Source organism: Centropristis striata, chromosome 23 (genome assembly GCF_030273125.1).
Source record: "Centropristis striata isolate RG_2023a ecotype Rhode Island chromosome 23, C.striata_1.0, whole genome shotgun sequence".
In the NCBI taxonomy this organism is placed as follows: Eukaryota; Metazoa; Chordata; class Actinopteri; order Perciformes; family Serranidae; genus Centropristis; species Centropristis striata.
Window position 1 is genome coordinate 3,393,907 of NC_081539.1, and position 27,526 is coordinate 3,421,432.

The 27,526-nt window shown below is 37.8% G+C and overlaps 1 protein-coding gene across 1 annotated transcript; it reads left to right on the top strand.

Annotated features, from left to right (window-relative positions):
• Window positions 1–26,996, top strand: LOC131961928 (NACHT, LRR and PYD domains-containing protein 14-like). Its single transcript, XM_059326859.1, has 12 exons — window positions 1–146; window positions 1,698–1,814; window positions 2,117–2,233; window positions 3,097–3,278; window positions 6,579–8,376; window positions 9,430–9,606; window positions 13,018–13,191; window positions 16,955–17,128; window positions 20,883–21,056; window positions 24,689–24,862; window positions 25,517–25,690; window positions 26,121–26,996. Exons 1-12 carry the CDS (start codon window positions 16–18, stop codon window positions 26,128–26,130), a joined length of 3,402 nt encoding a protein of 1,133 aa, XP_059182842.1. The 5' UTR covers window positions 1–15; the 3' UTR covers window positions 26,131–26,996.
• The last annotated feature ends 530 nt before the right edge of the window (window positions 26,997–27,526 follow it).

Below are 27,526 nucleotides of genomic sequence, written 5' to 3' on the forward strand. Positions count from 1 at the left end.
ACTTCAGATCAGAAGATGAGTGATCGTGTGGAGGAAGAGGAGGACGGAGCAGAGTCTGTAGTGTCCGACTATCTTTATATGAAGAGTGACCGGTCCAAAGATAAACCTCCAGACTTGAGTAATACACCTGGACACTCAGACACCATGTAAGAGAACTGCTACTATCTCATATATATGACTATAACAATCACAGTAACCTGCAAGAGAACTGCACCGTAGTAAATAAACTGACGTTTCCACTGGTCGATGCTTTGTTGACACATGTTGACCATGTTTTAACGTCTAGGGGGCGAGCTGTACTGAAATACAGAAAACATGCTCCGGTGGCTGTGTTAACAATACTTTGAACGGCAGCTGCCGTTGTCATGTTCAGGCGTGTCTGCAAAATAAATACATCCCCATTCTGACAAGATGGCGTTTTTCTAGAGTAAGCAGAAAACAGAATATATATATTTATGTTTCTTTTTTGCTATTTCTGGTGGAATGTAACTAATTACATTTACTCAAGTAATGTACTTAAATATAATTTTGAGGTACTGAGTATTTCCACTTCTGTAACTGTATACTTCTACTCTTCTACATTTTGAGGCAGATATTGTAATTTTTTACTCCACTACATTTAGCTGACAGCTTTACATAACAGTATATTAAGTAGTTCAAATGAACCCGACCTTGAGCTTGATGACAGTAAAATGCTGCTTACATAAATGTATCAAAAGTAATAATACAATATTTATATTTGGAATATATATAACAACCTGAGTGGGGACATTCTGGATAACGAGTACTTTTACTTTTGATACTTTAAGTACATTTTGATGCTGATACTTTTGTACTTTTACTTTAGAATGCAGGACTTTTACTTGTAGTGGAGTAATTTCACATTGTGGTGTTAATACTTTTATCTAAGTAAAGGATCTGAGTACCTTTTCCACCACTATATTTATGTTGCAACAAAAATGCTATTTTATTTGAATTTTGTGTGTCATGCAGATGTGACCCTAAACTTTAAAGATTTTGAATTTCATGTTTATTGTCAGATGGATTTTGAATGTTCATGAATATATACGTTAATTTTAGCCATATCGTACCATACCAACATCAAAGGAGTTAAACAATATAATTTCTCAAGAAATTAAAATGTTATTGGGGACCCTTTGAGTTTCTCAGGGACCAACTTAAATCACCACCTGTGGGTCCTGTGGGCTCACTACATTGTAAAACCATCAACATCACTGCATCATACTGCAGCGAGCGTTGTCTGTGTGAGGTTTTAAAAAGTTATCCACACTTGAGGCTCACTATGGCCTTGACTCATTACAACTTGATGATGCTGCAGGAGAGACGTAGTTTGCTTGCTCTCTTTAACTGTCCTCATTGCCGCCTCTTTGCTTTCACTGCATGCACGCCTGTGTGTGTGGATGAGGAGAGGACAGAGATGTTGGTGTGACCATAAATGACAACAAACGTGGCAGCTAACTCTCCACACAGTTTTTGTTTCCAGTCATTCAGCTAACATGCTATAAAAAACAATTGCTGTCTCAACCAGATGCTCTCAGGTACCGAAATCAGCCACTGACTGATTTAACGTCAATCGATAGTACTGACGTAATTCAGTCTGTACCCTGAAAAGAGTTCAGTACCCAACCCTATCAGTGATTCATATGATATGACTGAAACTATTTTTGTGTTTGCAGATTTCAGAACAGACACAGAGCAGAGTCTGTAGTGTCCGGCTGTCTCTCTATGAAGAGTGACTGGTCCAGAAGTGAACCTCTGACCTTCAGTAATGAACCTGGACCCTCAGACACAAAGTAAGAACTGATACTAACTAATTTATATGACTCATTTTCAGTTTTGTCTGCCAATGTAATGTTTTGTTGATTTTTGTGTTCATGAACCTTTTGTGACACAAAGATAAATCATTTGTTCCATCTTCCACTGTGTCACTGTTAGTCACATAGAAAACCTGTAACCTGTAATCCATTTTAGGAATAATACAAACTATTAAACCTCCATCTGCAGTAACAGCAGCTATGTACTTAGAGCTTCCTTCAAAAAAGAGAAATCATCAGTGATTCATGTGATATGACTGAAACTATTTTTGTTATTAAAGACTTCAGAACAGACACAGAGCAGAGTCTGTAGTGTCCGGCTGTCTCTCTATGAAGAGTGACTGGTCCAGAAGTGAACCTCTGACCTTCAGTAATGAACCTGGACCCTCAGACACAAAGTAAGAGAACTGTCCTACACACTGATCAGAGAGAAGATGTTTCATTAAGGATCGAGATGAAATACTTTGCTGAAAGATTAATGTTCATGATGATGCACACCGATTAGTGCAGCAACTGTTTCAAACTAACATGGATCTTGTATTTTTGTAACAAAACACACAGAAATGTCTTTTTTCAGAATGACCCTTCAAGATAATGTTCATATTTTTGACTGAATGCTGAAGTTGGTCAAAAACATTATTATTCAAAAGTTTTGGATTAGTAATAAGTGGAACTTTGAGCTTAGATTCTCTTCACCACTTATTGTTCCTGAAGCTCCAGAACGAACATGAACATCCATGGGTTGTGTTGATGTAAATGCTATTAGCTGATTAACTACACACTAATGAATATTTGTACCACTTATATGTTGAGAAAATTTGAAATACATGTATGTCTTATTTTAATAGTTTACAATACAGACAGACAGAAACAGAATAACCCGTCTGGTTCTGTTCATGGGAAATGCATCCCTCATATAAATATGGGAGCAAATAAACCAAAAACACTTGAAGGTCCACCAACAAGACCATCCCACAATGTTAACAAAAGACTGGAAAATAATTAGTATATCGACCCTGTGATTCTGATCTGACCCCTTCCAACACTCTTCACCTAAGATTTAGAATTGGGCTTTTTTTTGTTTTACTGCTGATAAACAGAGAAACAAATCAAAAACATAACCTCCTTGTTGGAGGTATAAAATACTCAGTTCAAGTTACTGTTTTCAGAAGAGCACACATTTAAACCTGTTTTTGTAGCTACAATAGTTGAACATTTCCCATCTAGAAATGTTGAAGAAAATAAAGAAATGTGTTGACAGGAAGAGGAGTGATGAGGAGGAGCAGCTGTCCTGCTGTGCTTTGTGTCAGGAAGTCCTGAAGGATCCCGTCTCAACCAGCTGTGGACACTGGTTCTGCAGATGCTGCATCAGCTCATACTGGGACCAGTCTGCTTCACCAGGAGACTCCTCCTGTCCCCAGTGTGGACAAAGATCCAGAACCAGTAAGACTGTCCCTCTGTCTGCTGATGTCTTCATGTCTTAAAACACAACTTGTTGTTTTAATACAGAGACATTTGTTGTGTCATACAGCACAGGCTTTTAAGCTCATTATAAATATCTTTACTTATTCCTTAAATTTAATTTAACTGCATGTTGTTTCTGTTCCAGCAGACAGATCTGCTCTGTATCAGTTGTTCTCTGTTCTACTTTTTGAGAGAAGGTGTATATTTGCTGTTTTTGTTTTATGATAGGGCCCTCTGTCTTTGCATGAACTAATCAGCATGCTTTTCGTTCTCCCTCTGCTTAGATAAAGGTAACTATTAAACAGCTTAAAGCAGTAACATCACTGTTCTATCATAGACAGACATTTACCACAGACACAGAACAAGGTCCAGCTGTTAATGTTTCCTCCTTCTCTAACACACAAACACACTTCTTGTCCTGTAGATCGACTTGTTGAACAAGTGACCAAACATCCATTGAGGAAAAGTGCACTGCCAACAGTATTTGAAGCTGCAGTGGATCAATCAATCAATATCCTTTATTTAACCAGGTAAAAATTCATTGAGATTAAAATCTCTTTTTCAAGAATGACCTGGCCAAGAAGGCTGCACCATGATAAAATAAGAACAGTCAACCACAATTCTCATACACCACATTCAACATCAATTAAAGTACATACAAGATCAGGGACAAGACTATATGAAGATTTAAATGAGTACAGTTAAAAATGAAATAAATAAACTGGTGACAGATGAATGAATAAACCTGGTCGTTATCAGAAAATAGTTTTACAAACAATTGCATTGACCAAGAGAACTATCTTCTCTGTCCTTCAGGATTACTTTGAATTCTCCCAAGGTGACCAGCTCCGGCAGCTTCAGCTGCTTTTGCACAATGTTCCAGGCAGAAGGCGCAGCATATTTAAAGGCCTTTTTCCCTAACTCAGTTCTAGCTCTGGGTACCAACATCTGTAACACATCCCTAGAACGCAAACCATAGCTACATTTGTTTGTGGACATGTAAACACATAGATATGAAGGGACCAGCCCAATAAGACACTTGTAAACAAAAAACAACCAGTGTGAGAGTCTGCGTACAGATAGCGATGGACATTTTGCAGTGGCATACAGGGTACAATGGTGGACACGATTTCCACAGCCAGTTAAAAATCGCAGAGCACAGTGGTAGACGGTATCCAATTTCTTGAGGTACTGGTCAGGGGCGTTTATGTACAGCAGGTCACCGTAATCTAACAACGGTAAAAAGGTCGCAGTGAACAAACGTTTCCTGGCCTGCAATGAGAAGCATGATTTATTTCTAAAAAAGAAACCTAATTTAATTTTTAATTTGGAGACCAGTTTTTCAATATGAAGTTTAAAAGACAATTTTTCATCAATAATGAAACCCAGGTATTTGTACGAATTGACCCTTTCAATTTCGGTCCCATGACTAGTTATAAGCTTTGGCAAAACTTTTGGTAGAGGTTTTCTATTTGAAAAAAACATTAATCTAATATTAATCTCTATTTAAAACTAATTTCAATTTTGTCAGCTGTGACTGCAGAACGTCCAAAGCAGACTGCAGGAAATGAAAAGTGTCTGCCACTGACGGGGATGAACAATAAATAATAGTGTCATCTGCATAAAAATGACAGGGAGCATTGGTTATTGTGTCACAAAGATTGTTTACATAAATGGAGAACAACAATGGCCCTAATATGGAACCCTGGGGCACGCCCTTTGATACAGGGAGAGAGGAGGACGAGGACCCAGCAAACTGGACACATTGCGTTCTTACTGACAAATAATTAGAAAACCAGTGTACAGCCTGCCTAGATAAACCAATTTTGAGTAGCCTATCTACCAAGGTGGCATGGTCTACAGTATCAAATGCCTTGGAAAGATCAATAAAAACAGCAGCACAATACTTTTTACAATCCAATGATTCAATTATATCATTAATTACTTTTAATGTTGCAGTAATTGTGCTGTGTCGTTTTCTAAAACCTGACTGGTGTTGGGATAAAATATTATTCACGTCTAAAAAGTCTTTCAGTTGGTCACTGACACACTTTTCAAGGACTTTAGCTAAAACACATAGTTTAGAAATAGGCCTGTAATTGTTTAAAACTGTAGGATCACCTCCTTTCAACAAAGGCAGGACATAGGCAGATTTCCACATGTTAGGAATCTCATTATTAGAAAATGTCAAATTAAAAATATGGTTAAGAGGTTCTGCTATGAAGTCTACAGCCAACTTAAAAAATAATGGCTCAAGCTTGTCAGGACCTGCAGATTTAGCAGGGTCCAAATGCTTTAGGGCTCTATGGACCTCAATTACGTCCAGTGGAACAATATTAAAAGATTTGAACAAAATCATTATTTGGGAGTGGAGATGGAGAAGTATTCTGTATATTATTAGAGTCCGGTTTTAAAGACTCAGATTGAGAACCGGAGGAGACAAAGTGGAGCTCTAGTTAACTAGTCAGTTTCAGCACATTAAGGAGCTGACATCATGTTCCTGCTGACATCAACATCAGCCCGTTTAGATGTTTAACAGTTCTCTCACTTCAACAGCGTCTGCTAATAAAACATTGTCTGCTGTCAGTTTATAACCTACAGCTTTCAGCATGTTTGTTCACTTTGTCTCTTGCTGGTTTTACGTGCAACAGACTGAGATGATCTCCTCCCTCAAACCAAAGCCAAGTCTGTAGTTAAACTGACTGGATCAACTTGTGTGTCTGTGTTCAAACCACAGAAAGCTCTCTGTGTTCAACTCTCAGTGCTTTTGGAGCTTCTAAGCGAATCTCTGTGGTTTGGAGTTTACGTTTCCTCTGGTGTCCCGGTTTGTACTTAAAGATATCAGCTTTAATATATGTATAACTGATTAAAGGCAAGCAGTAAAACATAAAATACAGCATTTCAGAGCCTTGTTAACTTATTGCTATTTTAAACAAACCTTCCCAATTGTTGCTGCTTCACAGAAAAGTTTTCCACTGACAAAAGCATGTGGAGCTGCTGAGGCTCAGCCTCCTGCTGTCAATCAAACATTTACACTGACACAGTCAGAGGCTGAGAGAAAAAGGAGCATTACTGATGTTCCCCCAGAAAACACCTTTTCTTCTTCTTTATTAAACAAATTTATTTTTTTAAACTCAAGAATTGATGAATGATTTATAGCATTTTCTACTATATGTTCTTATATTGATGTTTTTTCATATTGGTAATAGAATTGGTAAAATATTACTACTACTCATTGCTTTTCTCTTTCTTGCTTTGTCTATCTTGTTCCTCTTTTAGTGGCTGGTGGTCTGCAGGATGTTTTAGATGAATATAAGATCAGTCTGAGGAGGAGATGTGAACGTGTGGCTGAAGGAAGTGATGCAACAGGAAGTGGAACCCTCCTCAACAGGATCTACACTGAGCTCTACATCACAGAGGGACAGAGTGAAGAGGTTAATACCCAACATGAGGTGAGGCAGCTGGAGACAGCTTCCAAGAAGAAGACCGTCCACGACGCTCCAATCAAGTGCCAGGACATCTTTAAAGCCTTACCTGACCAACAGGGACACATCAGAGTGGTTCTGACCAACGGCGTCGCTGGCGTTGGAAAAACCTTCTTGGTGCAGAAGTTCAGTCTGGACTGGGCAGAGGGTTTGGAGAACCAAGATGTCAGTGTGGTGATTCCGCTTTCCTTCAGGGAGCTGAACTTGATCAGAGGTGAGCAGTACAGTCTTCTGGAGCTGCTCCATGTTTTCCATCCAACATTACAGAAGGTCCCAGCAGAGAAGCTCGCCGTCTGTAAGCTTCTGTTCATCTTTGACGGCCTGGATGAAAGCAGACTTTCACTGGATTTCAACAACAGGGAGGTTTTGTCTGATGTCACACAGAAGTCATCGGTCAACGTGCTGCTGACAAACCTCATCGAGGGGAATCTGCTTCCCTCGGCTCTCGTCTGGATAACTTCCCGACCCGCGGCGGCCAATCAGATCCCTCCTAAACATGTCGACAGGGTGACAGAAGTACGAGGCTTCACTGACGCCCAGAAGGAGGAGTACTTCAGGAGGAGGGTCAGTGATGAAGAGCGCTCCAGCACAATCATCTCACACATCCAGACATCCAGGAGCCTCCACATCATGTGTCTGATCCCAGTCTTCTGCTGGATCACTGCTACAGTTCTGGACCACATGTTGACTACAGAGCAGAGAGGAGAGCTGCCCAAGACCCTGACTGACCTGTACTCACACTTCCTGCTGGTTCAGACCAAGAAGAAGAAGCAGAAGTATGATGAGGGACATGAGACGAGTCCACAGGAGCTGATGGAGGCTGACAGAGAAGTTCTTCTGAAGGTGGGGAGGCTGGCGTTTGAACAGCTGCAGAAAGGAAATATCATGTTCTACCAAGAAGACCTGGAGCGCTTTGGTCTGGATGTCACAGAGGCCTTGGTGTACTCAGGAGTTTGTACAGAGATCTTCAAAAGAGAGAGTGTGATCTTCCAGAAAACAGTCTACTGCTTCGTTCATCTGAGCGTTCAGGAGTTTCTGGCTGCAGTCTACATGTTCCACTGTTACACCACCAGGAACAAAAAGGTACTGGAGGCTTTTCTGGGGAAAGACTGGGACAATAGGGGGTCATCTCTGGATGTCTTCCTGAGGAGAGCCATGAATAAATCCCTTTACAGTAAAAATGGCCACCTGGACCTGTTTGTCCGCTTCCTTCATGGCCTCTCTCTGGAGTCCAACCAGAGACTGTTAGGAGGCCTGCTGGTTCACACAGATAACAGTCCAGAAGTCATCAAGAGAGCCATCAACAACCTGAAGGAGATGAACACTGAGAAGATCTCTCCTGACAGAAGCATCAACATCTTCCACTGTCTGACGGAGATGAACGACCTCTCAGTCCATCAGGAGATCCAAGAGTTCCTGAAGTCAGAGAACAGATCAGAGAAGGAACTCTCTGAGATCCAGTGCTCAGCTCTGTCCTACATGCTGCAGATGTCAGAGGAGGTTCTGGATGAGTTGGACCTGGACAAGTACACAACATCATACGTGGGAAAACATAGACTGATTCCAGCTGTGAGGAACTGCAGGAAAGCTAAGTAAGTCCATATGTGATCATCAACATTATACAGCAATGTAAAGCTGAAGCATCAGTGTTAGAGTAAAGATACACACTTTACACACATGCACAGTATAAAAGCTGCACACTATCAAAGTTTTCTTCAACTAGCATTAAACCTGCATATTGAAAACATTCTACATGTTCCACTGCCAACGTCATCATCTCCTATCTGTCTCTGTTGGAGTGATGGAGGCCTCATACAAATCCAGCCCAGAAAACTAAAGAGTGTGTGCTGGAAATGTTTCCACACTCATCACTGAATCACAACACACAGCCTGTTTGACATCGTATACAGTGTCTGCATCATGTTTTTGTAACGTCTCTATTTATTATTCTTTGTATAGACACACAGACATGTAATGTTTGTCTTCTACTGGAAATGATGTCACTGAAGTTTTATTTTTCTCAACGTAGCTTCTATCAGTAATTTTTAGCATATTTCTTCTCAGCAGTTTCTGAACTATGCCATCCTCCACTTAAAGGACAAATATCCCTCTCTCTCTCCAATAAAATCTCCAACTTTACATTTAGTTCCCAACAATGAATTCATTTTCAGATTTTTTCCTGCATTAGAATTTTGATTGATTTAAATAATCAGGAATTCTCTCTCTCTCTCTCTCTCTCTCTCTCTCTCTCTCTCTCTCTCTCTCTCTGTCTCTCTCTCTCTCTCTCATTTAGAAACCACATTTGCACAGTGGTTTCTATTAAACTTGTCTCTGGTCCTGTTCAGACCTGCATTAACTTGATTTCCTCACACAGCAGCTCATCACACAGTCAGCTGCTGGGACCTCCAGGTTCATTCTGCCAGTGAACCAGAGCTCCAGAGCTTCAGCTCACTGCTCACATTTTTAGCTCCAAAACATGAACTTCAACCTGTTCAATCAGTCAACAAATGATAATATTACAATCTTTAGAAGTAATTCTACTATAAATGCAACAGGATTCATTAAATTATTGAAATGTGAGATGAAAAGTAAAAAAGACTAAATAATTAGTTATGTTTAAAATGTTATATTTTCTGTAATCACAGACTTTCTGGCTGTCGACTCTCTGAGACTCACTGTGAAGTCGTGGCCTCAGCTCTGAAGTCCAACCCCTCCCATCTGAGAGAGCTGGACCTGAGCTCCAACAACGACCTGAAGGATTCAGGAGTGAAGCGTCTGTGTGCTGGACTGGAGAGTCCAAACTGCAGACTGGAGACTCTGAGGTCAGTTCCTGTATTGTGCTCACACACAGTGTATATCTGCTGAATTTGAATCATAATTGATGTTTCAGATTTAGTTTGGTTCATTTGTTTTCTGAGTTTGCCTGGGCACAGATCTATAACCCAGTTTGTTAGCCTGTTCTCTTGCATTTGGACTCACATATCACAAAAATCCATGTGGTCAGGCTTCAGGTCATGTGTTTGGGCCTGAACCACCAGTGGTTTGGACCAATCAGTGTCCTGTGAGGAGCTACTGGTTGCTACGGCGACACTTTAGATGTGTGTGATGACTCCAGTTTGTTGAAAACAATAATGTGGCTCAGGTCAAATCTTTCTTGTTGTTGTATAAAACAGTGAAACAGAGAAAGAGGCGAGCGAAGGTGCTGCAATAATAGTTGTATTCAAACTGAGTATTTCTTCATTAAAGGAAGATCAAAGAACACTGAAGGCTTTTCCACATGGAAGACATGTTTTAGCTCTTCTCCCAACTGGCTTCAGCAGCCTGTGATAGACGCTGATAGACAGATAGTTCATCCAATCAGATGGCAGATATTTTTGGAAGCTTCTGCCTTTTTCCAAACAGTTTCCAATGACGGCTTCTCAGACGGTTCTGTGGAACAAAACATCTGGCGGCTTCTGGTTACCTGAACAGCTGGTTTCTCTGTAAATATAGTCAGTAATCAAAAGGAACAAACACTTTAAAAATTTTGAGAAAGTCTCTATCTGTCAGGAGCATAAATAATGAGCTGCAGGTATGTTTGTTCAGGGAGCTACTAGATTAAATCTGAGATGATGAGAACATGTATCTCACTTTACTCTGAACATCTGATCCAGTTCTAAAGAGGACTGAGGATGAAGCAGAGCTCACACTCAGTCAGCTGTGTGTTGATGAGAAAAGCCTCAATCTGTGCTTTGAAATGAGACAATCTGAAGTGGGTGAATTTACCTCACTTATTATTTATTATATTAAGTCATATTCATTAATGTCTTAGTGTTTTTCATAATTTGACATGGTTGTTCTGAATTAAAGAAAACAGAAAGAAGAGTAAGTAACAGTTCATTTTAAATTAATTTTTAAATGTCTGATTTGATTTCAGTGTACTCAAATGTTTTTTTTAAATTCCATCATGTTGAGTTCAGGTGTTTTCAGGAGTTTCCATTTTCAGTTGAACTGTTGCAGAGCAGCGTCGAACTTCACATTTAAAACCTGAATATATGAAGAAAATACCTATACTGGATCATTCACTCTCAACCTCTTAAATACTTTATTTTAATCTTATATTTCACATCATAATCCTAAAAAATACATAAATACAATAAATGTATCATATAAACTCAGATTACAGGGTGAAAAATATCAGTATTTTCTTTTTCCAGCATTGCTATGAAGCTCTCTGATGCTTTGACTGACTAAATAGTTTAAACTGACGATACTTTGAATATATGAATCCACTATTCCTAAAATAAATATTGTAAAAGTGTGTGTGTGTGTGTGTGTGTGTGTGTGTGTCTAGTTCATATCTCTGACAGTTAGTCAGACTAGGCTCTGCTTTAAAGTGCGCTACAAGGTTCGATTTTCCAATAAGATTCCAATAGTTTCCAGCAAATATCAATGTTCAGTGTGTATGTGCTGGATGGTGTGCGAATACGGGCACTGCACTACTCACAATAATGCTAGTAAGCTCAGTCCTCAATAAAAATATAGTGATGTCATATATTTAGATGTTTCTTAGTAAAGAGAACAGTAAGGAGACCCAGTTAAAATGTATCAATAAATGTATACATAAATAAGTAATAATTAATGGATCAGTAATGTATGATTAACTAAATGAAAGTTGATAGAGCTGATAAATATAATTATTCAGTTAAACAAATTATAATTAAATAGGACATAAATGTATATCATGAATTCATTTCTGAATGTTCCTTTCCTTTATTCTTGCTTATATCTATTTTTCAGTAAAATAGTCACATTTTCATGTGATAAAAACAGAAACCCTTTTTCAACTTTGTGAGGGGCATTTTGTAGCGTCTTCTTCTCTTCTTTTTGTTGTTGTTTTTTTCAACACAAACCACTGAGTCACACACTAGAGAAGCTGGAGCCAAAAGCTGCTTCTCCTCCATTTAGTCAGTATCAATAGCATTTTACCATCAAATATGCATTCAACTAGCAACAAATACAACCTAAAACAATTTCTCCACCAGTAGCATCGCTGGAAATGACCAGGGAGCAAAGTCCCTCCTGAAATCAGCTTCTGTCTCCAAAAGCAGCAACATGGGCTTCTCAGCCTGTCTTTTTCATAATATGAGTCTCTGTCCACTTCTTTGGATCAACAGAACATTAATTCTGACATATTTGTCATGTTTGGAAACTTTGGTATCTACCTACTATACAAAGTATGTGATGTATATTTTAGCACTCTTGAATGATGAATACTATATCGGATGAAATACAGCAAGTTAATCTGAATGTAAGAGAATGTTGTTGTTCTAATAATTTGACGTCAGAAGTTATGTGAAGGTGAAATGTGATGAAGAAATGCTGTTAGAGCAGCACGTTATGAGGGATCACACAAACAGTGGAGAGCAGAACATTTGATGGTTCATTTAATCTGTTTTAAATATCTGATACAACACATAGAAAAGGAACACTTTAGCTGTGGAGTGCTCCCAGTTTGGTTTGATATATTCCAGCTCTGTGTCACACCTCTTGATTACATCATGGCTGTCTCTGTCTGCAGATCCATTCCATTAATCTGGTTGTTATTTTTATTACATTTTCTATTAACAAATCCACATTTATTTTTTTCAGAGCTGACTGTCCATATCAAACAATACCTATACTTTATCCATCATATGAATCAATGTACATGCATTAAGCTGTTCAAATCTATAACCACAAGCTTTGCAAGATTTTTATTTAATGTTTTATTTTGTAACTATTCCGATCTTTAGTCCCTCTGACGTGTTTGTAATTGCAGAGCTCACACTCAGTCAGCTGTGTGTTGATGAGAATAGCCTCAATCTGTGCTTTGAAATGAGAGAATATGAAGTGGGTGAATTTACCTCAATTATTATTTGATAAAGTCTTGTTTGTTTCATTTTAAAGAAAAATCTTAGTATTTTTTTTATAATATGACATAATTGTTGTGAATAAGGGGAAACAGAAAATAAAGAAAGTAACAACAGTTCATTTTGAATCCATCATGTCTGATTTGATGTCAGTGTACTCACACAACTTGTTTTTAACCTCCATCATGTTGAGTTCAGGTGTTTTCAGGTGTTTTCAGGAGTTTCCGTTTTCTAAACTTGTTCATTCTAAAGCTTCTTCAGCTCTGAACACATTATTAAACACTGAATGATTTCAAGCGGGAACATTGTCTTCTCATTTCACACCATTTATTCTTTATTCAGATTGGAGGGCTGCAGTTTGTCAGAGATCAGCTGTGCTTCTCTGGCTTTAGCTCTGAAGTCCAACCCCTCCCATCTGAGAAAGCTGGAGCTGAGTGGCAACAAGCTGCAGGATTCAGGAGTGAAGCTGCTGTGTGATTTTCTGCAGAGTCCAAACTGCAGACTGGAGACTCTGAGGTCAGACACCATTTTTACTTCCGTGCTGAGATGAATATGATGTGAAAGATGTGTCGACATTAGGCTGATATTATACTGATCCACACTGAGGATCTGAATGCTAAAGTCTGTGTTCTTCTTCAGTGGTTTAGTCCGTTAACTGTGGCAGAGCAGTGTTGAGCTGCTCATTTAAAACCTGAATATAAGAAGAAAAATCCTCCACTGGATCATTCACTCTGATTTTCATCTTTTATTCAACATCATAATCATACAAAAATATATAAATATAATACATGTATCAAATTATCTCTCTTTAAACTGTCAGATAATAACTAGTTTATATCCAGTATTTTCTTTTTCCAGCATTGTTATGAAGCTATCTGACTGAATAGTTTAAACTGAAGATACCTTGAATGTATGACTCCACTATTCCTAAAAGAAATATCGTAAATATCTTTTGTTTCCATTCTCCCAAAGTTCATTGTCAAGTTCTCAGGGGATTTCACTTTACTTCTGCCCAAACTTGATAAAGGCCTTGATCATATACAGGGTTAAACGTAATCAACTCAAACGCTTCTTCTTTCTTCTATCTAGTTATTAAGTTAGTCAGTTAAGCCATTAAGGTTGAAAACCTTGACAAGAGAAAAAGGAAACAAACACAAACACAAAATACTGCAATTAGTTAAACTGCCTTACATCAAATATACACACAAATATAAAATTACCATTAAACCTTACATTAATTTCAATAGGCCAACATTACTCCAAATAACATTGGGCCTCATTCACAAACCGTTCTTAAGAACAAACTTGTTCTTAAGTCCTACTTACGAAGATTTTACGAAGATTGTGGCATTCATTAATTTTTTTCTTAACAAGGATTTTTCTTAGGTAAGAACAAATCCTACGAACACTCAGGAGTACTCTTAAGCACATTTCAGTGCTGACATGTTGGCATGGTTGTGTTGTCTTCTTTTGTTAAGTTCAATAAAATACATTACAGTGACATTTCCGTCATATTTATGTATTTATTTATTAATTTTGTTTTTTTTCATTTTTCATTTTAATTCAATTAAATGTGTCAAAGCTTTAACATGAATCAAGTAAATTGGAAATCATGCCGTCCATTAGTGATACCACCCTATTTATGGGTGGCATTTCTCCACGACCTACAAAACAATGGCATATATATTGCTGCTGCAGGAGGGCTCTGTCCGTACTGGTTCTGTTGCAAGTTGGCTCTGCGGGACTTCATCTGTGATAAAAAATAAAATCAAGCCAAGGTTGCAACCCCTCAGTCCACAACCTCTGGACACAAACTCGCCACGGGCCCCTGCCTACACACGCAAAGTGTGCGCGCAAAGGCGCTCTTCCCATTATGCACATAACCGGCCAACACACAACCACACAAAATAACTGTCATTTTAGGTTTGTTTTGTTTGGCACCTGCCACGTACAGGACGATACATATATTATGGGAGAGACAGAATGCTCAAATAGTCAGCCCTTGTAGTATTAATTAAAATATAACCACCTAAAAAAACTATCAATCAGCGCATCCAGAGTGTCCCATTAATACTCTCTCTCCCTCGCGCTGGCCGGCGCACACAGACGCACTTACACACAAATACAGGCACATGCCATGGAGGAGTCATGTTGTAATGGTAATAAAAAATGCACTAAATCGCGCTAATGTGTTCAGGCCGACCGTCCGACCGAACGAGGCACTCGGATGCCGAGTACTTAGATACCGGCTACAGTCCTAGAAACTACTCACCTAAACCACCGGCTTTTTACTGGACTTCTTCGAGGAAAAGTCCTTGATAAAGTAATCACAGTCCAACTCTCTGACCAGTTTGGCCTCTACGGCCAGTTACATATTGTGGTTTCAAGGTATTATTCCAGAAAATAAATTGTTTGTGTTGTTGCAACCTGCGGTAAGGCTGCTAATTTTTTTTTTTCTTTTAACCTGTGCTCCAACGGAAATCACGCTTTGCTTTAGGCATTCTGTTGCTGTTTCCTCTGTGTGGCGTCTACACATGGCCCTGCAGTCCTTTTTATGGGTCCTTTTATGGGCATTAATGGGCGGTTACCTATGCTAATCCTATGTTAAATAGACTCACCTGGCACGCGCGCTCAACTTATGAGGAGATGGCATTCATCAATTTAAGAACACGGCTGCGAAAAATTCAGCGGCTTAAGAACACGTTGATGAATCTGGCGTACGGTCTTCTTAGAAATCTTCTTACGAAGGACTTAAGAAAGAATCTAAGAAGATTCTTAAGAAGATATTGGTGAATGAGGCCCATTGTTTTTTCCGTACTACTACTATCTATGCCAGAAGTGAATTTAGAAATTTAGAAATGAACTACAATAGCATTTTACCATCAAATATGCATTCAACTTGCAACAAATACAACCTAAAACCACTTCTCCACCAGTAGTATCCCTGGAAATGACCAGCAAGCAAAGTCCCTCCAGAAATCAGCTTCTGTCTCTAAAAGCAGCAACATGGGCTTCTCAGCCTGTCTTTTTCATAATATAAGTCTCTGTCCATTTCTTTGGATCAACAGAACATTAATTCTGACATATTTGTCATGTTTGGAAACTTTGGTATCTACCTACTATACAAAGTAGGTGATGTATATTTTCTCTCTTGAATGATGAATGTCGAGTTATTGGGGGTTTCAGCTGCCTGAACTCGACCAGGCTTGGCACAGAGGACGCAGGAGTCAACTCGCTCAATTTAATCCTTTTATTTCATTTGACTATTGTCACTTTTCTGGATTGTCAGCAGGTTGATTACCTCAAAAGAGAAAAACAAACAGAAATCAGATTCAAATCTATATCATGTCTTAACAAAACCATAAGTGGGGAAATTAAGGGATACACACCAAAAGCGTCTCTGTGCTCCAGTGAATCAAACCACACCCAGGGAAGACAAAAGGCCTCCCAGGTGCTCACCCAAGTTTAATCACCCTAGTGCTTCTTGCTCTCCCTCTGAAAACAAACACCAAGTGAACACTGGGCACTCTACTGCCCTCTGGCACACTCCAATCACCACATCCCCACAATAAAAATCAAGAGAATGTAATGCATAAACCCAACAATGAATACTATATCAGATGAAATACAACAAGTTAGTCTGAATGTAAGAGAATGTTGTTGTTCTGGTAATTTCATTAATTCCATTCCATTAATTTGGTTATTTTTATTACATTTTCTATTATCAAATCCACATTTATTTTTTTCAGAGCTGACTGTCCATATCAAACAATACCTATACTTTATGCATCATATGAATCAATATACAAACATAAATCTGTTCAAATTTATAACCACAAGCTTTACAAGATATTTATTACCGTTTTATTTTGTAGCTATTCTGACCTTTAGTCCCTCTGACATGTTTGTAATTGCAGAGCTCACACTCAGTCAGCTGTGTGTTGATGAGAATAGCCTCAATCTGTGCTTTTAAATGAGAGAATTTGAAGTGGGTGAATTTACCTCAATTATTATTAATTTGATAAAGTCTTGTTTGAAACAGAAAATAAAGAAAGTAACAACAGTTCATTTTTAATCCATCATGTCTGATTTGATGTCAGTGTACTCACACAACTTGTTTTTAACCTCCATCATGTTGAGTTCAGGTGTTTTCAGGAGTTTCCATTTTCTAAACTTGTTCATTCTAAAGCTTCTTCAGCTCTGAACACATTATTAAACACTGAATGATTTCAAGCATGAACATTGTCTTCTAAAGTCACATCATTTATTCTTTATTCAGATTGAGGAGCTGTAGTTTGTCAGAGATCAGCTGTGCTTCTCTGGCTTTAGCTCTGAAGTCCAACCCCTCCCATCTGAGAGAGCTGGACCTGAGCAACAACAAGCTGCAGGATTCAGGAGTGAAGCTGCTGTGTGATTTTCTGCAGAATCCAAACTGCAGACTGGAGACTCTGAGGTCAGACACCATTTTAACTTCTGTGCTGAGATGAATATGATGTGAAAGTTGTGTCGACATTAGGCTGATATTATACTGATCCACACTGAGGATCTGAATGCTAAAAATCTGTGTTCTTCTTCAGTGGTTTAGTCTTTTAACTGTGGCAGAGCAGTGTTGAGCTGCACATTTAAAACCTGAATATAAGAAGAAAAATCCTCCACCGGATCATTCACTCTGGTTTTCATCTTTTATTTAACATCATAATCATACAAAAATATATAAATATAATACATGTATCAAATTATATCTCTTTGAACTGTCAGATAATAACTAGTATATATTCAGTATTTTCTTTTTCCAGCATTGTTATGAAGCTATCTGACTGAATAGTTTAAACAGAAGACACCTTGAATGTATGACTCCACTATTCCTAAAAGAAATATCGTAAATATCTTTTGTTTCCATTTTCTTAAAATTCATGTCAAGTTCTCAGGGGATTTCACTTTACTTCTGCCCAAACTTGATAAAGGCCTTGACCATCTACAGCACATGTGTCAAACTGATCCAGGAAAGGGCCTAGTGGGTGCAAGTTTTCATTCCAACCAAGCAGGAGCACACATGACTCCACCCATCTAATCACCTGGGCTGTCTTCACTCGTTTGATTTGTCATATCAGGTGTGCTCTTGCTAGGTTGGAACAAAAACCTGCAGCCACTTGGCCCTTTCCTGGATCAGTTTGACACATGTGGTTTAAGCACATGTGTCATGGCTGCAGGCTTTTGGCTGCAGGTTTTTGTTCCAACCTATAGCAAGAACACACCTGATACGACAAATCAAACGAGTGATGACAGCCCAGGTGATTAGATGGGTGGAGTCATGTGTGCTCCTGCTTGGTTGGAATGAAAACTTGCACCCACTAGGCCCTTTCCTGGATCAGTTTGACACCCCTGATCTACAGGGTTAAACGTAATCAACTCAAACGCTTCTTCTTTTCTTCTATCTAGTTATTAAGTTAGTCAGTTAAGGTTGAAAACCTTGACAAGAGAAAAAGAAAACAAACACAAAATACTGCAGTTAGTCAAACGGCCTTACATCAAATATACACACAAATATAAAATTACCATTAAACCTTACATTAATTTCAATAGGCCAACATTACTCCAAATAACAATGAACCTCATTCATGAACCGTTCTTAAGAACAAATTTGTTCTTAAGTCCTACTTACGAAAATTTTACGAAGATTGTGGCATTCATGAATTTTTTTCTTATCCAGGATTTTTGTTCGGTAAGAACAAATCCTACGAACACTCAGGAGTACTCTTAAGCACATTTCAGTGCTGACATGTTGGCATGGTTGTGTTGTCTTCTTTTGTTAAGTTCAATAAAAAACATTACAGTGAAATTTCCGTCATATTTATTTATTTATTTATTAATTTCATTTTTTTTCCATTTTAATTAAATTAAATGTGCCAACGCTTTAACATGAATCAAGTAAATTGGAAATCATGCCGTCCATTAGTGAAACCACACATTCAAGGACAGTTTGATTTCACAGAAGTGTGATTGACTAGGAGTTACTGTACATTGTGTTGTTTAAGTGTTCCCTTTATTTTTTTGAGCAATGAACATAGTCATAGAAAAAATTATTAGAACATTGTTTTCTTCAATTTCTTGTTCATTTTAATGCATCCACTGCACGCGTAACTGCCTCCCAGGCCTCCTTTTTGTTTGTGTTGGTGCAACCTGTACTGAGGCTGCTAAATATAATTTTCTTCCTCCGAGTGATCTCCTGCAGCAGAACTTCTAGTTCTGAGCTGCTAAAGTTTTTTTTTCTTTTTACCTGTGCTCCAACGGATTTATGTTTTGCTTTTGGCATTCTGTTGCCGTTTCCTCTGTGAGGCGTCTACACACGGCCCTGCAGTCCTTTTTATGGGCCCTTTTATGGGCAGTAATGGGCGGTTACCTATGCTAATCCTATGTTAATTAGACTCACCTGGCACGCGCGCTCAATTCACGAGGAGATGGCATTCATCAATTTAAGAACACGGCTGCGAACATTTCAGCGGCTTAAGAACACGTTGATGAATCTGACGTAGGGTCTTCTTAGAAATCTTCTTAAGAAGGACTTAAGAAAGAATCTAAGAAGATTCTTAAGAAGATATTGGTGAATGAGGCCCATTGTTTTTTCCGTACTACTACTATCTATGCCAGAAGTGAATTTAGAAATGTAGAAATGAACTACAATAGCATTTTACCATCAAATATGCATTCAACTTGCAACAAATACAACCTAAAACCATTTCTCCACCAGTAGCATCCCTGGAAATGACCAGCAAGCAAAATCCCTCCAGAAATCAGCTTCTGTCTCCAAAAGCAGCAACATGGGCTTCTCAGCCTGTCTTTTTCATAATATAAGTCTCTGTCCATTTCTTTGGATCAACAAAACATTAATACTGACATATTTGTCATGTTTGGAAACTTTTGTATCTACCTACTATACAAAGTAGGTGATGTATATTTTCTCTCTCTTGAATGATGAATGTCGAGTTATTGGGGGTTTCAGCTGCCTGAACTCAACCAGGCTTGGCACAGAGGACGCAGGAGTCAACTCGCTCAATTTAATCCTTTTATTTCATTTGACTATTGTCACTTTTCTGGATTGTCAGCAGGTTGATTACCTCAAAAGAGAAAAACAAACAGAAATCAGATTCAAATCTAAATCATATCATGTCTTAAAAACAAACAGAAATCAGATTCAAATCTATATCATGTCTTAACAAAACCATAAGTGGGGAAATTAAGGGATACACACCAAAAGCGTCTCTGTGCTCCAGTGAATCAAACCACACCCAGGGAAGACAAAAGGCCTCCCAGGTGCTCACCCAAGTTTAATCACCCTAGTGCCTCTTGCTCTCCCTCTGAACACAATCACCAAGTGAACACTGAGCCCTCTACTGCCCTCTGGCACACTCCAATCACCACATCCCCACAATAAAAATAAAGAGAATGTAATGCATAAACCCAACAATGAATACTATATCAGATTAAATACAGCAAGTTAGTCTGAATGTAAGAGAATGTTGTTGTTCTAGTAATTTCATTAATTCCATTGCATTAATTTGGTTGTTATTTTTTACTACATTTTCTATTATCAAATCCACATTTATTTTTTTAAGAGCTGACTATCCATATCAAACAATACCTATACTTTATGCATCATATGAATCAATATACAAACATAAATCTGTTCAAATTTATAACCACAAGCTTTACAAGATATTTATTACCGTTTTATTTTGTAACTATTCTGACCTTTAGTCCCTCTGACATGTTTGTAATTGCAGAGCTCACACTCAGTCAGCTGTGTGTTGATGAGAATAGCCTCAATCTGTGCTTTTAAATGAGAGAATTTGAAGTGGGTGAATTTACCTCAATTATTATTAATTTGATAAAGTCTTGTTTGTTTCATTTTAAAAGAAAAATCTTAGTATTTTTCATAAAATCACATAATTGTTGTGAATAAGGGGAAACAGAAAATAAAGAAAGTAACAACAGTTCATTTTTAATCCATCATGTCTGATTTGATGTCAGTGTACTCACACAACTTGTTTTTAACCTCCATCATGTTGAGTTCAGGTGTTTTCAGGAGTTTCCATTTTCTAAACTTGTTCATTCTAAAGCTTCTTCAGCTCTGAACACAGTATTAAACACTGAATGATTTCAAGCATGAACATTGTCTTCTTAATTCACATCATTTATTCTTTATTCAGATTGAGGAGCTGCAGTTTGTCAGAGATCAGCTGTGCTTCTCTGGCTTTAGATCTGAAGTCCAACCCCTCCCATCTGAGAGAGCTGGACCTGAGCAGTAACAAGCTGCAGGATTCAGGAGTGAAGCTGCTGTGTGATTTTCTGCAGAGTCCAAACTGCAGACTGGAGACTCTGAGGTCAGACACCATTTTAACTTCTGTGCTGAGATGAATATGATGTGAAAGTTGTGTCGACATTAGGCTGATATTATACTGATCCACACTGAGGATCTGAATGCTAAAGTCTGTGTTCTTCTTCAGTGGTTTAGTCTGTTAACTGTGGCAGAGCAGTGTTGAGCTACACATTTAAAACCTGAATATAAGAAGAAAAATCCTCCACTGGATCATTCACTCAGATTTTCATCTTTTATTTAACATCTGGTTCGGCCACAGATGGGAATGTTCCTCTCCTGGTCCACTCACCACCACTACTGGCCAATGGTGGCGCATCATCACCTGCTGCTGTGCCCCCCCCCCCCCCCCAACCTCTATCTACTCTACTCTACTCTGTTGACCTGCCCTGTACAACGACATCTATTGCACGTCTGTCCCTCCTCTGTCGCTCTCCCTGAGGTTTCTTCTTCTTTTTCCCCTGCTAAAAGGGTTTTTTAAAGGAGTTTTTCCCTGGCCGATGTGAGGGTCTATGGACAGAGGATGTCGTACCATGTACAGTCTGTGAAGCCCTTTGAGGCAAATCTGTGATTTGTGATTTTGGGCTATATAAATAAAATTGATTTGATTTGATCATAATCATACAAAAATATATAAATATAATACATGTATCAAATTATATCTCTTTAAACTGTCAGATAATAACTAGTATATATTCAGTATTTTCTTTTTCCAGCATTGTTATAAAGCTATCTGACTGAATAGTTTAAACTGAAGACACCTTGAATGTATGACTCCACTATTCCTAAAAGAAATATCGTAAATATCTTTTGTTTCCATTTTCCCAAAATTCATGTCAAGTTCTCAGGGGATTTCACTTTACTTCTGCCCAAACTTGATGAAGGCCTCGAACATCTACAGGGTTAAACGTATTCAACTCAAACGCTTCTTCTTTTCTTCTATCTAGTTATTAAGTTAGTCAGTTAGGGTTGAAAACCTTGACAAGAGAAAAAGAAAACAAACAAAAAATACTGCAGTTAGTCAAACTGCCTTACATCAAATATACACACAAATATAAAATTACCATTAAACCTTACATTAATTTCAATAGGCCAACATTACTCCAAATAACAATGAACCTCATTCACGAACCCTTCTTAAGAACAAATTTGTTCTTAAGTCCTACTTACGAAAATTTTACAAAGATTGTGGCATTCATGAATTATTTTCTTATCCAGGATTTTGGTTAGGTAAGAACAAATCCTACGAACACTCAGGAGTACTCTTAATCACATTTCAGTGCTGACATGTTGCCATGGTTGTGTTGTCTTCTTTTGTTAAGTTCAATAAAATACATTACAGTGAAATTTCCGTCATATTTATGTATTTATTTATTCATTTCATTTTTTTTCCATTTTAATTAAATTAAATGTGCCAGCGCTTTAATATGAATCAATTAAATTGGAAATCATGCCGTCCATTAGTGATACCACACATTCAAGGACAGTTTGATTTCACAGAAGTGTGATTGACTAGGAGTTACTGTACATTGTGTTGTTTAAGTGTTCCCTTTATTTTTTTGAGCAGTGAACATAGTCATAGAAAAAATTATTAGAACATTGTTTTCTTCAATTTCTTGTTCATTTTAATGCATCCACTGCACGCGTAACTGCCTCCCAGGCCTCCTTTTTGTTTGTGTTGGTGCAACCTGTAATGAGGCTGCTAAATATAATTTTCTTCCTCCGAGTGATCTCCTGCAGCAGAACTTCTAGTTCTGAACTGCTAAAGTTTTTTTTTCTTTTTACCTGTGCTCCAACGGATTTATGTTTTGCTTTAGGCATTCTTTTGCTGTTTCCTCTGTGAGGCGTCTACACACGGCCCTGCAGTCCTTTTTATGGGCCCTTTTATGGGCATTAATGGGCGGTTACCTATGCTAATCCTATGTTAATTAGACTCACCTGGCATTCATCAATTGAAGAACACGGCTGCGAACATTTCAGCGGCTTAAGAACATGTTGATGAATCTGACGTAGGGTCTTCTTAGAAATCTTCTTAAGAAGGACTTAAGAAAGAATCTAAGAAGATTCTTAAGAAGATATTGGTGAATGAGGCCCATTGTTTTTTCCGTACTACTACTATCTATGCCAGAAGTGAATTTAGAAATTTAGAAATGAACTACAATAGCATTTTACCATCAAATATGCATTCAACTTGCAACAAATACAACCTAAAACCATTTCTCCACCAGTAGCATCCCTGGAAATGACCAGCAAGCAAAGTCCCTCCAGAAATCAGCTTCTGTCTCTAAAAGCAGCAACATGGGCTTCTCAGCCTGTCTTTTTCATAATATAAGTCTCTGTCCATTTCTTTGGATCAACAAAACATTAATACTGACATATTTGTCATGTTTGGAAACTTTGGTATCTACCTACTAAACAAAGTAGGTGATGTATATTTTCTCTCTCTTAAATGATGAATGTCGAGTTATTAGGGGTTTCAGCTGCCTGAACTCGACCAGGCTTGGCACAGAGGACGCAGGAGTCAACTCGCTCAATTTAATCCTTTTATTTCATTTGACTATTGTCACTTTTCTGGATTGTCAGCAGGTTGATAACCTCAAAAGAGAAAAACAAACAGAAATCAGATTCAAATCTATATCATGTCTTAACAAAACCATAAGTGGGGAAATTAAGGGATACACACCAAAAGCGTCTCTGTGCTCCAGTGAATCAAACCACACCCAGGGAAGACAAAAGGCCTCCCAGGTGCTCACCCAAGTTTAATCACCCTAGTGCCTCTTGCTCTCCCTCTGAACACAATCACCAAGTGAACACTGAGCCCTCTACTGCCCTCTGGCACACTCCAATCACCACATCCCCACAATAGAAATAAAGAGAATGTAATGCATAAACCCAACAATGAATAATATATCAGATGAAATACAGAAAGTTAGTCTGAATGTAAGCGAATGTTGTTGTTCTAGTAATTTCATTAATTCCATTCCATTAATCTGGTTGTTATTTTTACTACATTTTCTATGATCAAATCCACATTTATTTTTTTCAGAGCTGACTGTCCATATTAAACAATACCTATACTTTATGCATCATATGAATCAATATCCAAACATAAATCTGTTCAAATTTATAACCACAAGCTTTACAAGATATTTATTACCGTTTTATTTTGTAACTATTCCGACCTTTAGTCCCTCTGACATGTTTGTAATTGCAGAGCTCACACTCAGTCATCTGTGTGTTGATGAGAATAGCCTCAATCTGTGCTTTGAAATGAGAGAATATGAAGTGGGTGAATTTACCTCAATTATTATTAATTTGATAAAGTCTTGTTTGTTTCATTTCAAAGAAAAATCTTAGTATTTTTCACTAAATCACATAATTGTTGTGAATAAGGGGAAACAGAAAATAAAGAAAGTAACAACAGTTCATTTTTAATCCATCATGTCTGATTTGATGTCAGTGTACTCACACAACTTGTTTTTAACCTCCATCATGTGGAGTTCAGGTGTTTTCAGGAGTTTCCATTTTCTAAACTTGTTGATTCTAAAGCTTCTTCAGCTCTGAACACATAATTAAACACTGAATGATTTCAAGCGGGAACATTGTCTTCTAAAGTCACATCATTTATTCTTTATTCAGATTGGGGTACTGCAGTTTGTCAGAGATCAGCTGTGCTTCTCTGGCTTTAGCTCTGAAGTCCAACCCCTCCCATCTGAGAGAGCTGGAGCTGACCAACAACAAGCTGCAGGATTCAGGAGTGAAGCTGCTGTGTGATTTTCTGCAGAGTCCAAACTGCAGACTGGAGACTCTGGGGTCAGTTCACTAACTGTTACTTTTATAAATCTAATATGTTTAATCAACAATGGAACCTAATTCATTTATAAACATTACATTTCATAACATTCATAAAGTTGAACATTTAATTTTGTTCATTTTTTTTTCTAGTCCTAAAAATGAATAAAAAAACAAGTGTTTCTTAAATAAACTGTATAAATGTCCACTGCTAGTTGTTAAAGTAAACTCACGCTCATAATTTTTGTTAATGGTTACATCTGTATTCAGAGGATACCCTGAACTGTCTACCCTGTTTTATATTGATAAAGTCATTTTAATATATTTTCAAAAATAAGGTTGTATCATGAACATTGATCCTTCAGAACACACACAGCTATTTAAAGGTTCAATATAGTATTGATCCTCTAATGACAGACCTGACTGAGAGCAGCAGCATGTTATTAATTTGTGTTGACATGAATAGTTTTATGAATGTTGTGGTGATATTTGGATGATGTCTGTAGAAGGCTGACATCATGATGATCCACAATAACACAATTACAGTCACTCTACTCATTTTAGAGAAAAGCTAATTGATTATGACTCAGTAATGTTGAGCTGCACATTAAAGCATGAACACATCTGATTGGATTATAAATCTGTTTTTATCTGCATCATTTATTCTTTATTCAGATTGAAGAGATGCAGTTTGTCAGAGATCAGCTGTGCTTCTCTGGCCTCAGCCCTGAAGTCCAACCCCTCCCATCTGAGAGAGCTGGAGCTGTGTGGAAACAACCTGAAGGAGTCAGACGTGAAGCTGCTGTGTGATCTGAAGGAGAGTCCACACTGCAGACTGGAGAGTCTGGGGTCAGTAGAGGGTTTCAGCAGTATTGTACGGAACACAGTTAGTATCAGAGAAAGATCCAGTATTTCCTGTAAACCTCCGACCTTCTCAGTGAAGCTGTGAGAGGAGAATGGTGACAGAAACACAGAGAGAACAGTCAGCCAATCAGATCAGCCAGAAGCTTGTTGAAACATCACAAGTTTGTTTCGTCCAGATATTTTAATATTTATAATATCCAAGAGTTGACGATATCAAGTGTGACTGAGACTCTGGTTTTTAACAGCTTTGAACTCAAACATCATATCTCTCTTTTTCTGCAGTAATGATGCGTTCAGGGCTCTCTGTTTATTTCGACTGTGTACTTAAGTGAAATCTGCAAAGTAAACAGACTTGTTGCTGATGAAGAGAGTCTCTGATTTATCTCTTCGGTTGTCTGTCTTCTTCTCTCATCAGGTGGCATTGATCTCCAGTAAAGTCCAGTCCAGCATGGTCCCTGTGTTCCTCTGATGTGACAGAGTATCATCAGAGGATGTGGACTGCTCTGCTGCTGCTCTGTCCTTCTCTCTGCAGACACACTGAGACTCCTCCACCTCCGTCTGTTGTTTCATTCATTCATATAATCTGAATTCAGAGTTCCTCTGCACATTAGTTCTCGTCATGACAACGTGACTCTACATCAACACATTTAGATGCATGTTTCTGCTTTGTGTTCTGTTACAGCTCCACCCTGTGGAATAAAGGGGAATTGTAGTTCATTTCCTCTGATGTGTTAATAACCAAAGAAGTTGATCTTACCTTATTACTACCAATATCAGCCGTTTCTCATATTATGACAGATGAATATTTGCTTGTTGTAGAAGTTAAAACCTTTAAGGCTTCACTAAAGTTTTTCAAATGATAACTAACAGATTATGGCTAATGCACTTGTCCTATTACCAGACAATAATTCATAACTCTCGAGTCTTGAAAGAGTTTCCAAAGTCTTCAAAATCTAAAGTATCTCCTGATTACATGTGTGTAAATACTTAATAAGAGAATATTTTTGTCTTGCTTTAAATTGTATTTTTTATGAAAATGTGGCTCATTAAAGTTGTTATCCATTTTTTGTCAACTCTGTCAGATTTCTACAAAAAATGATTTAATGGGGGGAATAAACATAGTTAGTTCTCACTTCCTGCTCCTAAAAACACAGCTAAGCTTTATGATATGTGATAAAAATCATTAATATTGTTATCAGGTTTGTCCCACCCTTATAAATCAATACTCAGTAAGATGCATAGTTTAAAGTGAGTAATGTGTTTAGCATGAGGAGAAAAATCCACTCACTATAATTTACTGCCATTTGATTTGAAACTTTAAAAAAAAAAATCCTTTTTCACACTTTAATTAAGACTCTTTCCCTTTATCGAGTCTTTGGCATTAAGGCTTTATTAATTTATTCAGACTCGGCTCCAGCAGCGCCACCTAGTAGTCTAGTCGTAATTTCTTGAACCCAGAAATGTTGAGTACCCTAAAGTTTTATTGCAGAAATGTCATCTATAGGCCTAATGGATGGAATTCAACTTGGTTGCTAAAAGTTGCACTTTGGGCAATTTGCATAATTAGCATAATAAGCTAATAAAGTCAAGACACCACAGGTGAATAGTGTAAAAAAATTAAATAATAGATATCACCATGAAACTTTCTCAGTTGATTACTTATGTTAAGATGAGAAAAAAATGTATTGCATGTTTTTTGTATTTTAATGTTTACATATGCAAATGAGGCCATATCTGGTGTTAACAAGCAATTTCAAATAAATCCATTAGTCAGTATCATGTTTTATCAGAAGTTAAGTTTATTTACATATTTCACAATGC